Source organism: Stenella coeruleoalba, assembly GCF_951394435.1.
Source record: "Stenella coeruleoalba genome assembly, chromosome: X".
NCBI classification, from domain to species: Eukaryota; Metazoa; Chordata; class Mammalia; order Artiodactyla; family Delphinidae; genus Stenella; species Stenella coeruleoalba.
In genome coordinates, this window is record NC_137152.1 from 38,021,645 (window position 1) to 38,036,985 (window position 15,341).

Below are 15,341 nucleotides of genomic sequence, written 5' to 3' on the forward strand. Positions count from 1 at the left end.
GAAGGTGGCCATCTGCAAGCCAGGAAGAGAGATGTCACCAGAACCCAACCATGCTGGCACTCTGATCTTGGACTTCTGGCCTCCAGAATGGTAAGAAAATAAATTTCTGTTGTTTTGGCCACCCTGTCTATAGTGCTACATTATGGTGGCCTGAGCTGGCTAAAACACACCTTAAGCTTTTACTTTCGAGGCGCTGAGTTTTATGTCAGAGTCCTTATACTTGCCCCATCTACCTCGGTCAACACCAGCAGTCCCCGGTCCGTGGCCCTCCCATTCCTGCCCCTTGATCTCCAGGCACTGAGCCAGAGGGTTGTCCAGAGGCCGGGGGCAAGGAAGCCTACCATGCTGCGCCATCTGCCCTGCAGGCTGCCAGCCAGGATGTGGAGCAGGATTTCGGAGAAGCAGGTGAACAGCGTGGCCCATGGGGGTCTGGGGCACTGGTATTGGCACCAAGGCTGGGCGTTCCCAGCCGGGCCTGGTAACCTGCTTCCCTTTCATGCGGGCTATCCCGGTGTGCTTTCATCCATTTTCCCGTCCTCTCTTCCTTCCTCTTTCTAAGACAAGCAGAGGGCAGCAGAGGGACACGGAAAGTCCCTGTTCTAACACACAGTCTGCCATCAGCACGTCTGCCAGGAGTGGGCTGCTGCTTCACTCGGCTCCCGGCTCCCTCGGGGCGGTTCCGGGGAGCCAGTTCAGCCAGGGCCATCTGGATGGGGTGAGTTGAGGCGGGGAGGGGCCAGGAAACAGCGCTGACCTTGAGGTTTGCTAGAAGAATTCCAGGGGTCCCTGGCACCCTGAAGGAGACTTTGAAGAGGACTTTGTTGAAAGATAGAAGCCTTCCCTGTGGAGGAGGCAGGAGGGAGAGAATCATATTTTGGATACTCTAGCTTATATATATTTACATATATAATATACGTATATACACATACGGTTGTTGTGAGGAATAAAGTGGATTATATTTTGTGTAGTGCTTAGAACAAGGTTTGGCACACTGTAAGCTTAAGTGATTACTATGTCTTGCTGTGGAAAGGGAAGCTGCCTGCCATTCCAGTAAACAATGAATGTTGCCTGCCCTCAAGCCATCAGCCACTGTACCCGCAGCAGTGCGCCCTGGAGGAATTTAGGACAGAGAAAAACAGGATACTGGCCCTAGATAGTTAACATGCATATCTGAGAAATGATTTCAATGAGCCCAGACTCTTGCATCTTCTCATACATAAAGCACTAAAATCATTAACTTGGAATGTCTGCTTTTTGTGATTAGCAGCAATCTTTTGATGTTTGACTACATGGTTGTTTTGGGTTTTTTTTCCAGCAAAAATTCTTATATATCCAGGCTCCTCTCTTACCTCTTTGGGGCAGTTCCTGAGAGCTATCTGCGAGGCTGTCTCCTGGGCTACAGTCCTCAGTCCTCAGTAAGGTCCTGAGATAAAGCATAACCCGCAACTTTTAGGCTGTGCATTTTTCTTCAGTCATCTTTTTCAAAACCAGCCTCCCTAACCTCGCCTTGAAAACCTTGCATGATCTGGCCCTGTCTTCCCCTTCTCCTCCTGTCTCACTCTTGGATTCTAAGCCACATGGGCCTTCTTCCAGTTCCTTAAGAGAGCCAGCTTTGCTTACCCTTGAACTTGCAAGGATGGAGCTCTGCATCTGCAAACCAGAATCCGGGGAGTGAATGAGCTAGCAGGGCATTGAATAATGGGAGGAGTAGGTTGAGCTGATTTCCAAAAATTGATCAAAGTTGGGGGATGTGGCTAAAGCAGTGCTTAGGGGAAATCTGTAGCTCTAAATGCCTATAGATCAGAAAAGTTGAAAATCAAGTACCTAAGATTTCATATCAGAGTCTGGAAAATAACAGCAAATTGAACCTGAGAAAGTGGAAGGAAGGAAATTATAAAGATAAGAGCAGAAACTGGTAAATTGGAAAACAAACATACAACAGAGAAAATCAATAAAGTCAAAAATTGGTTCCTTGAACAGATTAATAACCTATTAGTAATTTCTGTTTTTTCCTCTTAATAAATTAAGAGAAAAAGTATAGAATACCAATATCAGGACTGAAAAGGGAGTGCTATTACGAATCCTACAGACATTAAAAGGTTAATAAGACTTTTTTAAACATACGACTTTATTTTCAATGAAGCCCAAACATCAGTCATTTTCTCATTCTACTGCTTCTGTGTTCATATGTATCCTCTATATCCATGAGGACAGCAGAACTCAGGAATTTTGCTAATGCCTCCTTCACTCATGAAAATAGAAAAGCACAGTACTTTTTTAAAGCTGGGGCTCAAGTGAAATCAACTATTTAAAATGTAATGGTTTGAAATGGAATTGAACACAGTAGAATAGAACAGGATAAAATAGCATAGGGTGGAATGGTATAGCATGGTGGAATGGAATAGAATAGAATAGAATAGAAGTCAGATTTGTGCCAGGCATGGGGCCTAATTATTGTAGTAGATATTCATTAACTGAACAAATATTATTGAACATCTGCTAGTTGTCTGGGATTCAGTGGGGAACAAAACAGAAATCTCTGCTCTTACGAAGCTGATATTCTAATCAGGGAGACAGATATTAGCATGCGCAAAAGGCTTTGAGGCCCACACTGGTCAGAATGGCCATCATCAAAAAATCCACAAACAATAAATGACGGAGAGGATGTGGAGAAAAGGGAACCCTCCTACACTGTTGGTGGGAATGTAAATTGGTACAGCTACTATGGAGAACAGTATGAAGGTTCCTTAAAAAACTAAAAATAGAGTTACCATATGACCTAGCAATCCCACTCTTGGACATATTCCTGGAGAAAACCATAATTCAAAAAGATACATGCACCCCAATGTTCATTGCAGCACTATTTACAACAGCCAGGACACGGAAGCAACCTAAATGTCCATCAACAGATGAATGGATAAAGAAGTGTGGTACAGGTATACAATGGAATATTACTCAGCCATAAAATGGAACGAAATTGTGCCATTTGCAGAGACATGGATGGACCTAGAGACTGTTATACAGAGTGAAGTAAGTCACAAAGAGAAAAACAAATATCATATAATATTGTTTATATGTGGGGTCTAGGAAAATGGTACAGATGAACTTACTTGCAAAGCAGAAATAGAGACACAGATGTAGAGAACAAACGTATGGATACCAAGGGGGAAAGGGAGGGTGGAATGAACTGGGAGATTGGGATTGACATATATACACTACTATGTATAAAATAGATAACTAATGGGAACCTACTGTATAGCACAGGGAACTCTATTCAGTGTTCTGTGGTGACCTAAATGGGAAGGAAATCCAAAAAAGAAGGGATATATGTGTACATATAGCTGATTAACTTTGCTGTACAGCAGAAACTAACACAACATTGTAAAGCAACTATACTCCAATAAAAATTAATTTAAAAATAAGGGCCTGGGGGCTTCCCTCGTGGCGCAGTGGTTGAGAGTCTGCCTACCGATGCAGGGGACATGGGTTCGTGTCCCGGTCCGGGAAGATCCCACATGCCGCGGAGCGTCTGGGCCCATGAGCCATGGCCGCTGAGCCTGCGCGTCCAGAGCCTGTGCTCCACAACAGGAGAGGCCACAACAGTGAGAGGCCCACGTACCGCAAAAAAATAAAAATAAAATAAGGGCCTGGGACTTCCCTGGTGGCGCAGTGGTTAAGAATCCGCTTCCCAATGCAGGGGACATGGGTTCGAGGCCTGGTCCGGGAAGATCCCACATGCCGCGGAGCAACTAAGCCCATGCACCACAACTACTGAGCCTGCGCTCTAGAGCCCGCGTGCCACAACTACTGAAGCCCGCGTGCCTAGAGCCTGTGCTCTGCAACAAGAGAAGCCACCACAATGAGAAGGCTGCGCACCGCAACGAAGAGTAGCCCCCGCTCACCGCAACTAGAGAAAGCCCGCGCACAGCAACGAAGACCCAGTGCAGCCAAAAATAAATAAATAAAATAAATAAAAAATAAGGGCCTGAGGGCTAAAGGTACAAGGATGGCCTTTATGAGGAACAGGCAAAAGAACAATGTGGCTTGGAGTTCAAGAGCAATGGATGAGGCCGTAGAGATTGGGGTCATGGTAGAGAGTCTGGAAATTTAACAAGATGACCATGACATCATCATCGTCATTGTTAACTCTTACAGCACTTGCTATGTCAGGCATTGTCCTAAGCCCCCCCCTTTTTTTTGGTCACCCCCCTCACACACACACACACACACACACACACACACACACACACCAGCCTGTGGGATCTTAGTTCCCCGACCAGGGATCGAACCTGGGTCCCTGGCAGTGAGAGCTGAATCCTAACCACTGGACCACCAGGGAATTCCCCCCAACTCGTTTTTTTAAAATTGTTCACAGCAGTCCTATAAAACACATATAAAATCATGCCCACTTTCCAGAAGGGGAAACCAAGGCACAGAGAGTAAAATGTCAGTCTGGCTCCAGAATCTGTTATTTTAACCACTATACTCTGCAACTTATAGTGCACAGGCATCTTATAATCCTGTAGCAGATGAAATGTAAATATACAAATTACTAAAGAATGCGAATCAAGAGAAAGATCTGGTGGGAGGTGTGCTGAAGGCAGGAAGTGAGGGGTGGGGCGGTGTGCCCTCCCACTGGGTGTCAAGGTTGATCTGTAGGCACACATGCCCAGAAACATTTATTGCATCTGAGATGCTCCCTTCTTGTCCTGTCCTCTGTTATCGTAACTGTAGAGTGAGAAAGGAGGGGACTGGGTTAAATTGGCCAATAAAGGGCTTGTACTCATGGGGTTGGGCCTCCTCTGTGTCTTATCATTTCTTACAAAAGAGATCAATTCCAGCTCAGGGAAAACAAGGGAGAGTTTGGTTTCGGTCTCCACTCCCCTATCTTCACCTCTATCCCTCTGGAAGGAGGAAAAGAACAAGAAAACAGTGGAGAGTGGTCATGGCAGACACATGGACTCTTATGAATCTACACATGAGCAATAAGTACTGAAGATTCCTCCCAGGACTTTCCCCTTGAAATGGGGGTAGAAGGAAGTATAGTCACCGAGGAGGTGAGAGGAGGTGGGGAGAAGGAAACACAGGAAACATGGGTGTGACTAGTGGCAGTGTGGTCTCTTCTCTTTTTTCTCTTTTTTTAGTCATGGAGGGACAACAGTCAGACCCCTTCCCTGTGTCTTATCCATAAACTTGACCACATTGTGATGACAGTAAAGAGCATCAAAGACACCTCTATGTTTTATTCTAAGATCCTGGGCATGGAGGTCATGATTTTCAAGGTAATCACTTCCCCAAATGCCAAATTGCAGGTGGGGTAAAACTTGATTATACTATTTTAAAAAGTAACTTAAAACTCCAAAGCGCACACACACACACACACGTGCGCACACACACACACGCGTGTGCACACACACACATGCGCGCGCGCGCGCACACACACACACACACACACACACACACACACACACAAGAATCTGTGAGAAAAATTTAAAGGATCAATGGAGGAGATTCCAAACTCTGAATAGTAGGACTTCCAGAGAGAGAATGGAGAAAAAAGGAAGGGAAGAAATTACCATAGAATAATGCAAGAGAACTTTCCAGTCTTTATATGGAAAGGGTTAACTGAGTATCTGGCACACTGACACCTAGATATGTTCCTATGAAATTACAGAACATCAAAATAAAAACAAATCTCCTAGAAGCTTTCAGAGAGGTTAAAAAGTAGTTCAACTACAAAGGAAAAGGAAATATGCAGATTTCAGATTTCCCAAGAGTCAGAGACCAGAAGACAATTGAAGAACAACTTCAAGATTCTGAGGGAAAACATTTCAACCTAGAATTCTGTGACGAAGCTATTAATCAAGGTGAGTATAGAATGAAACATTCTTAGACATAAAAAGATGCAGAAACTTTGTCTACTTGCTTTGAAAATTACTTGAGAATATGCTATATCAAAATGAGTGCTTAATCCAGGAAAAAGAAAGACATAAAAGTCAGGACACCGTGGATCCCAAGAGGAAGATCCAGAAAGATACCTAGAAAACAATCAGTCCAGTTTGGATCAGAAGGAAAGGTCTCAAGAAAAAGAGCTTCAAGGTAAAAAGGAGGTTTCCAAAGATTGACTACAATCCTTGAGAATTTGGAACATCAAAAGTGGGAGGTGCACAGACACTGAATGTGTCTTAAACTGAAGGGGCCCATGGAATGGCAAACAGGGTAAAAAATGTAAAACTAACACAGAATGCTATGCATAAAAATAGAATTATGCAATATCAGACTGGATATATACATAGCAAGACAGACAGCTCTTAAAAGATCATGCTGAATGAAAAATGAAGAAGCCAAATCAGGTCTATAGCATGGTACCATTTATAACATACACACATAAAAAAATACACTTTTTACAATAACTTATGAAAAACCAAAGGATGAACATCAAACACATTAAAATCATTGCCCAGGGTGGGGACAGGAATGAAGAATGGAGATAAAAAGATTAAACATACAAATAAAACTAGAGAAGGGTCTTGCGTGGCCCAACAATGATAGTGAGGCATATGAAGCCTCAACCCCCGTTATTTGGACACACTTGAGTGAAATTTCAGTATATCTAGGATCAAGAAAAGTCCTAAGAGCTGCAGTAGTGGAGGGTGGGTGCATCATCTATAAAAAGAATGAAAAACAGATTAACATCAGACTTCTTATCAGCAATACCAGATTCAGGAAGACAACGAAGCCACATATTTAAAAGGCTGTGAGGGGACTTCCCTGGTGGTCCAGCAGTTAAGACTCTGCACTCCCAATGCAGAGGGCCCGGGTTTGATCCCTGGTCAGGGAACTAGATCTCACATGCATGCCGCAACTAAGAGCCTGTATGCCACAACTGAAAAAAAAAGATCCTGCACACTGCAGCTAAGACCTGGCACAGCCAAATAAATAAATATTTTTTTTAAAAATAAAAAAATAGGGACTTCCCTGGTGGCGCAGTGGTTAAGAATCCATCTGCCAATGAAGGCAACATGGGTTCGATTCCTGGTCCAGGAAGATCCCACGTGCCGCGGAGCAACTAAGCCCGTGCACCACAACTACTGAGCTTGCGCTCTAGAGCCCGTAAGCCACAACTACTGAGCCCGAGTGCTGCAACTACTGAAGCCTGCGTGCTGCAACTACTGCGCATGCCTAGAGCCTGCGCACTGCATAGAAGAGTAGACCCCACTCACCACAACTAGAGAAAGCCCCAACACAGCAATGAAGACCCAAAATAAATAAATAAAATACATTTATTTTAAAAAGTAAAATATTAAAATTTTTAAATAAAAAATAAAAGGCTGCAGGAAAATAACCTACAACCTCAAATTCTATACTCAGCCGAACTATCATTCAAGTGAAATAAAGTCATTTTCTGATAGAATGGATGTAGTATCCATCATGGTGAGATGAAAGGGACATAAAATGATTTTTTAAAAAATGGCAGAAGTTGAGAGGCACAGGAGAGGGAGGCAGGATGAAGAGGATAGTCGGGCCAATGAGATACTATGTTCGTCCATCAAAACATAAAGACGAAAGTGGGTTATTTTAAAATTGTAAAGGAACCAAAAGACGAGCTAAAACCGATGACAGAATTTCGTTGGGAGGGGTAGTAATGTGGATGAGCTAAATTCTCATTTATCTTAACAGGGAAAGGATAGAAAATGTCTGAAGTTGCTAAATCAAGACATAGTGGCACATCAGTTAGGGATTGTTTGGAGGCATGTGGGAGAAAATTTAACTACCAGCGGGTTAAATAAAATAGAGTTTTCTTTTTCTCTCATTCAACAATCAGTCCAGAGGTAGACAGGAAGGGCTCGGGCAGTGGCTGGAAGGAGGAAGTGAGTGGGCAAAAAGCATCAGCTTAGTGGGGTGGGGAGGTTCCCAGACGCATTGCTCACAGCCTCTGCGGACATCTCATCGTCTCGTCTTACATGGTCACCCAGCAAGGAATGCTGGGAAATGCAGGTTTTTAAAGCTGGGTGTACAATAAACCCCACTGAAACTTGGGTTGTGTTTAAAAGAAAAGGGGAGAAATGTATATTAAGTAGACAGATTGCAGTCTCTGCCATGGGTAGTATAAACATATTATTTGGAGGTATGGAAATAATTTCCAAAAGAAACATATACACACGTTGAAAGCAGTTTGCCTCTAGGGAATGAGACAAGTGTGGGACAACGGGCTGCTGTTTTTCATCAAAAACCTTGTTCTACTTTTTATTTTTTAACCTTGTTGGGGTAGGTAGGGGGCTTTGCCTCACACTCATCTTGGAGGTTTAGTTCCAGGTTGTTTTCTCTCCCCAAATAGGGAGACCGGAAAGCATTGTGTTTTGGAGACCAGAAATTTAACCTCCATGAGGCGGGAAAGGAATTTGAACCCAAAGCCGCTCACCCAGTCCCTGGCTCCCTGGATATATGCTTGATCACAGCCTTTGAAGGAAATGGTCCAGCACCTCGCGGTGAGTCAGACTTCCATCCTCTTTTGAGAAAGCTGCTGCAGATGCAGTGAAAACAGAAGCATGACTCAAACTTCAGACATAACAGGTTTCATCACATCCAGATAAGATCTATGCACAATTGTTTATTCACTATTTTTATTGACATCATTTTTCCCTGTAAGCAAATGTATTTTTTTTTAAATAAACTTATTTATTTTTGGCTGTGTTGGGTCTTCGTTGCAGCGCGCGGGCTTCTCATTGTGGTGGCTTCTCTTGTTGCGGAGCACGGGCTCTAGGCATGCAGGCTTCAGTAGTTGCAGCATGCGGGCTCAGTCGTTGTGGCTCGTGGACTCTAGAGCACAGCCTCAGTAGTTGTGGAGCACAGGCTTAGGAGGATCTTCCCAGACCAGAGGTCGAACCCATGTCCCCTGCATTGGCAGGCGGATTCTCAACCACTGCGACACCAGGGAAGCCCACAAATGTATTTTAAAAGAAAACTTTACATCACCCTTGTGAAAAAAATTATACCTAAACTCTATTTATATAAATACATTTATGTAAAAAGAAAATGTTCAACCAAGTCAATGAAAACCCATTATATCTTGGCATAAAGGGGAGGTAACTGTAAAAACAAACAGCTATAAAAGCATCACAATGCCATTAGATTATAGCCACTTCCATTGCCCCACTCTCTGGGCCTGACAAATTTAGATGTGGCAAGTGGTTAAGGACTTCACATCCACCAGAGACTTTCCTCTTTGTATAATCAGAGGACTGAAAGAGGATTGAAGAGGGAATAATTTCTGACTCACTGTTATTTAATTTAGTGTCCTTGTAATACTTAAAATGATTTCATTTGAAGGGGTCATTTGTTCTCCTTTTGGGGAACACAGATTGAGGTATTAAATACACTTCATGCAAATTGACCTGGACTGCTTTGGAAAATATCAGTGAAAAAGTCTGGTTTGGAAGGAAAGTGGGTAAAGCATTGGGATTAAGGGTATGGACTTTGGCCCAGACTTGCCTGGGTTTGAATTCTGACTCTGCCACTTACTAGATAACACTAGGTACATTATCATCCCCATTTGACAGATGAGGAAACTGAGGTACAGAGCAGTTAGGTACTCTTCTTGAGGTCATAAAGCTAGTAAGTAGCTGGAGCAGGGTGAGGGAGGGAAGAATGGTAGGAGATGAAGTGAGAAAGATACAGGGGTCTTCTAGGCCACTGTAAAGAATGAAATTTTGGTCCCACACATGGACTGTGATGAATGACTTTTGTTCTCTCCTCCCATTTCAGGCTTGTGATGTCCCCATTGAGGAGGGTCCAGTCCCCAGCATGGGGGAAAAAGGGGGCAAAAGTATGTCCATCTACTTCCAAGACCCTGACAGAAACCTCACTGAGGTGTCCAACTACATCTCCTTGTGATGGAGGCTAGCTCTCTGCCATCTTGTCCCCTGCTATGTCGCCCTTTCCCTTCCTTCCTGCAAACCCTCGCCCAGGCCCAGAAACCTCTAAGAACTGAGGACTTAGGCACTTCACACATCCTGCTGGAAGATCTGAGGCAGGTTTGGGACCAACATGTCTGAGTGTCCTCCATCCAAGCTGCCCCAATAAATTAATAACTTTCAATTAATATGAACTCTTCATTAATTACTGTTTCAGCTTTATGTATGGGTGTTTGTCTAGGACGTGAGGTCTCTGAGCTGTTTGGGGGTCAGTGACCAGGGTATGACATCGTTGAGGACCAAATTTAGGGTCATCGCCTTCGGATTCAAGGCCCCTGACAGATTTCTCCTTGTCAGTGAGCCCATCCTTTTTCACCCTTTTTGATTCATCTCACTCCTTCCAAGTGCTGCCTGCTGTTTCCTCCACCACATTGGCTTGACTGAACCCCAAGATCTCTGTGATTCCCATGGGGCCTTCACAGCCCAGATGAGATACTACCTTGTCCTGGAGCGCCTTAGCTGGTCTCATCCCCGGGGAATGTGGCACTTTCTACCTTTGGATCTGGTACATTTAGACTCATCTCAACTGAGGCTCAGCTCCTGACAGAGTAGACAGATGGGACAAGAAAAAATTTCCTCTGTTTCTGTTCCCTTCCCCCACCATTTACTCAGTCAACCAACCAATAAACATACATTGAGCACCTACTGCGTGCTTGGCCCTGTTCCAGGCATTGGAGACACAGTGTTGAACAGAAGAGATAAGCACATCTATGTTTGTGGAGCTGCCATTCTAGTGGGAGAGACAGAAAAGAAATAATATTAAGTAAGGAAAATATCAAGGGTGTTAGAGGATAAGTGCTTTGGAGAAAAAGAAAATATGGAAAAGTGGTGACACAGATAAAAATCACTGGGGCAGTTTCCAATGTGTAATGGGATGGTCAGGGGAAACCTCACTAAGGAGACATTTGAGCACAGACCTGAAGAGATGAGGGAGGGAGCCGCGCCAATAGCTGGAGGAAGAGCATACCAGGCAGAGAGTACAGCCAGTACAAAGGCCCTGAGGCATGAAGGGGCCGTGGCTAATATGTGTGAGGAACAGAGAGGAGGAGGCTGTGCAGCGGAGCAGAGTGAGTGAGGGGGAGCGGCAGGAGGTGAGGTGGGAGAAGTGGAGGCACAGATCACGTGGGGCCTCACGGGCCATGGAGAGGACTCTGGGTTTTACTCTGAATGACAGGGGAGCCGCAGGAGGGTCTTGAGCAGAGGAGGTCCATGATCTGACTTAGGATTTAACAGGCTTCCTCTGGCTGCTGTGAGGAAAATAGACTGCAGGGTTGAGGGTGGAAGCTGGGGGACCCTGAGGAGGAGGCCACTGCAGTTGTCCAGGTGAGCGATCCTGGTGCTGGCAGGGGAGGTGATAAAAAAAATGGTTAGATTCTGGAGATACTCTGAAGACGAAGACTGGATGAGTTCACCAAGAGAGAAAATGTCAACTAGAGAAGAGGCCCAGGGACATTTAGAGTTCTGGAACAAGAGGAGGAAACAGCAAATGAGGCCGGAAAAGAGGAAAGGGGAGAGTACGGTCCCTGAGCAAATAAGAGATGGATGAAGGAGTACATATGAGGATCTCCTGGAGGTGAGGGAGCCCCTAGTCCTGTGGACTCTGGTCTCTAAACAGTCTCCAGGTGGTAGTTCAGCCATGCCCTCTGAGTAAACTCCCCCCAGGGAGCCCCCAAAATGTTGGGAATAGAGGATGGTTAAGGATGTGAGTTTCAGCACACGAAAGGCTTTGCCAAAGGCTGTAGCAGGTTTCCTGCCTATTTTTACAAAACAGCTTGTCTTGGACCCAGATGTTATATGCCTAGAGATAGATGATTTATGGAAGGAAGGAAGGAAAGAATGGAAGGGAGGAAAGAAGGAAGGAAGGACAGCAAATGGGTGGATAAATGAATGGGTAGGTGGATGGGTGGATGGATAAATGGTTGGGTAGGTGGATGGATGGATAGACTGGTATCCCCTGCCCCAGGAAAAAACTCTTCCACGTGTGTGTACACAGAGAAAGACATATGAGTTTGTAAGTTACAGGTTTGCTGTAATAAGAAAAAGACTGAAAACAACCCAGATGTCCATCAGCAGATGAATGGTTAACCAGACTATAGTATATCGATTCCATGGACTATTACTTGGCAATAAAAGGGAATGAACTTATGAGGCCATCATTACTTCATACCAAAACCAAAGACATAATTAGAAAAGACAACTATAGACCAGTATCTCTTTTGAATATAGATACAAAAATCTTCAACAAAATACTAGTAAATAGAATTCAGTAACATATAAAAGGATTATACACCATGACCAAGTAGGATTTAGACAAGAATAATCCAAATGCCATGGGCTTGGACCAAGCTCTGGAGCCCCAGAAGATGCCAGGAGGGAGGGAACAAGTCAGGGAAGGCTTCCGGGAAGAGAGGGGAAGAAAGGCCGTTGGGGCTGAGTCTCAAATGGAGGCCTGATGGAAAGGATGCTTGGCCCAAACACCCACCCCCACCCCTGCCCCCACCCTCGTCGGTCTCCCCCAAAGCCTGGCCTGGCCCTGCCGATTCCCTTATCTGCCCACTCCCAGCTGCCTCCCTGCTGGCTGAACTGCCGCCACAGGCTTCTGGGCCTATGCCCCCTCCACAGGGATGGGGGAGGGAATGGGGTGAGGCCTGGCCTCAGAGCCACAGGGTTTTGGCCCTTGATGGAGGCAGAGCCCTGAGGCCCCCACTCCCCACCCTTTACTTCCCTTCCTGAGCCCTTTCTCTGCTCCAGTTATGAAGAAATGGACTGTAGGTCCAGCAGCCAAACCCTTGTCTGAGACATGCCTCCAGCCTGCCCTTCCCAAGGGGGGGCAGCTTTCCCTACCTCATCCCAACATTGCAACCGCTATTTCTAGTAATAGTAACAATGAGGAGAGTTACCACTACAGAGCTCACCATTTATGGCGTGCAGGCAGGCCCTGTGTTGAGTGGCCTTTCAACAACATTTGAGGTGGATTCTATGATTATACCCATTTTCCAGGCAAAGAAACTAAGGCTCAGAGGGTGGCCTCCCCAGGAATCATGCAACAAATCAGTCAGAGCTGAGACAAGAACCCAGGGCCTTAGACGAACATCATTTCTCTGCATCTACTCCCAGTCTAGAAGATGGGGGCAATTATATGCACTTATACCACAAGGACCTGGTGAGAATAGGATAAAATTATGCATGAAGAACATTTAGCACAGTGCCTAGGGTGGCAGGGCAAAATAATGCTGCTGTTGTTATTATATTAATGCTAGGAAAAGTATTAGTATCAGAATTATTATTATTATTACCATTAGCGTTGTTGATAGAATTAAAATGAATATTAGTTCTAGAATTAGTATTAATATTCATAAAGTACTCGTGTTAGATTACAGTTAGTATTATTATTACTGTCACTATGAAAACTAGCATTAGTGCTCATATCAATATTAGAATAGTAGTAATTAGAATTAGTACTGGTATTGGTGTCAGCATATTATTAGCATTAGTACTAAAATTAGTAGTAGTGCTGATAAAAAAGGGCCAAATACTATCCTTCGTATACAGTAGGTACTCAATGAATAAATAAGAATACTTAATATTTATTGAGATTTCAGAATCAAATGAGTTAAAATCACTTAATGGATTAAATCTCATTTAGTCACCCTAATCACCCTATGGAGTAGCCGCTATTATTACCCCATCTCTTCAGATGAGGAACTGAGGTCCAGAGGGGACAGTAACTCACCCAAGGCCACACGCCAGTCGGTGATAAGGGCAGCCTATAAATGAGGGTGGACTGGCTCCAGAGTGGATGTCCTGAAACCATCGCCACTTGAGTCAGAGGAGTCTTTGTCCTTGTTCTTACTGACAAGGGCTTGGCACAGAGTGGGGCACAGAGCAGGAGCTCAATAAATGGCCTTGCTCTCTTTCCTCCTCAAATCTCCCATTTTGCATATGAGGACACTGAGGCCCAGAGAGGTAAGATGAGGATGGTAAACTCCCTCTGGGGTGGGCCAGTGACTGAGCAGACCCTACTGACCCAGGGCTCCATCCTTGCCCTCTGCCCTTGGTGGGTCTCAGTCTCCTCATCTACAGAATGGGTGGTCAGGGGAGCTCCCTGTCCCATGGAGTCCCAGGGCCATTGACTGGTTAGTCTTACCCACTACAGGGACCCAAGTTGGACACCTACTACATACATGTGTGTTCAATGATTTTACATGGGGAAAGTGCCCAGAACAGGCCAGGCACAGGTCTGTGTCAGCAATGAGACACTGGTCCTTGTCACCATTGTTACTATTTGGGGGAGGCAGGACAGGGCAACAAGGTGGGGACTGAGGCGCAGGGGTCCAGTGACTCTCTGGAGGTCCCTCTCAGCAAGTTGAGGGCAGAGCCACAGGCCACATGGGTCCACATCAATCCACACCCCCTCCCACCCCACCCTGGCACCACTTGCCCAGGGCATACCCCAGGCTGCTACCTGGGGTCTCATGGACTTCCTCTCAGACTCTCTGTTTCTGAATCTCTGTCTCTGTCCCCCTCTCTACATCATCTTTTTCTCCCTTCTCAGTTTCTCCACCTGTATCCTTGGCCTCTGTCACTTTCAGGCTTTACCTTTCCCCTTCTGTCCATCTCTACCTGCCTCCCGCTCTCTTTGCCCCTCTTTCTATCTGTCCGTAACTGTCTCCGGCTCTCTCTGTGCATCTCTCACCCTTCTGTCTCTCATTCCTTTCTGTGCCCTCTGTCTCCTCCCAGCTCTAGGTCTCTTTCTCTCTGTTTATCTGCATCTCCCCATTCCCATCTCTCTGTCTCTCTGCCTCTCTCCCTTCTCTATCCCTTCAATCCTCCTTCCCTTCCCCCACCCTATCCTACTCAAGGGTCCACAGAGGAACCAGCCCCAAGTCCCACCTGTTTCCCGCCTCCAACGCCGCATGGCGGGCAAGAAGTTGAGGCCGCTGTCCCTGGGTGTCCCCCACCGAGCCCCGCCCCCCATCCCAAGACAGCCTGTTACCACCACGGAGCCAACAGCCACACTGGCCTCCATCTGATAAGACTTATCTGCTGCCCCAGGGCAGGCCGGAGCTGGCGTAAGCCCCAAGTGGGGCGCTGAGTGAATGTGCCTCTGTCTCCCGCCAGTCCTGGCCTGGTCCCCAGGGTGGGCCTGGGTCCTGAAGATGTCCCATGGACATCTTGATTCAAATTCCCACCAAACCTCTTTGAGCCTCATTCTTGTCACCTGCAAAATGGGTACAGTCACATACCTCCTCTCCCTTTGGCCAGGAAGACACATACATAAGGGCCCAGCCCACACTTGGCTAAGCACACAGTAGGGGCTTTACAAACACTCACTGAAAAGCCGAGAGGTCATGAAACCACATCTGC

General features: G+C 45.6%; 1 protein-coding gene across 1 annotated transcript; it reads left to right on the plus strand.

Moving 5' to 3' along the window:
- Positions 1-342: 342 nt before the first annotated feature.
- Positions 343-10,176, plus strand: GLOD5 (glyoxalase domain containing 5; the record flags this gene model as incomplete). Its single annotated transcript, XM_079911121.1, is given in 5 exon segments — positions 343-405; positions 5,145-5,282; positions 8,339-8,457; positions 8,459-8,489; positions 9,766-10,176. Coding segments are annotated over 5 exon segments (480 nt in total). The 3' UTR covers positions 9,895-10,176.
- Positions 10,177-15,341: the final 5,165 nt, after the last annotated feature.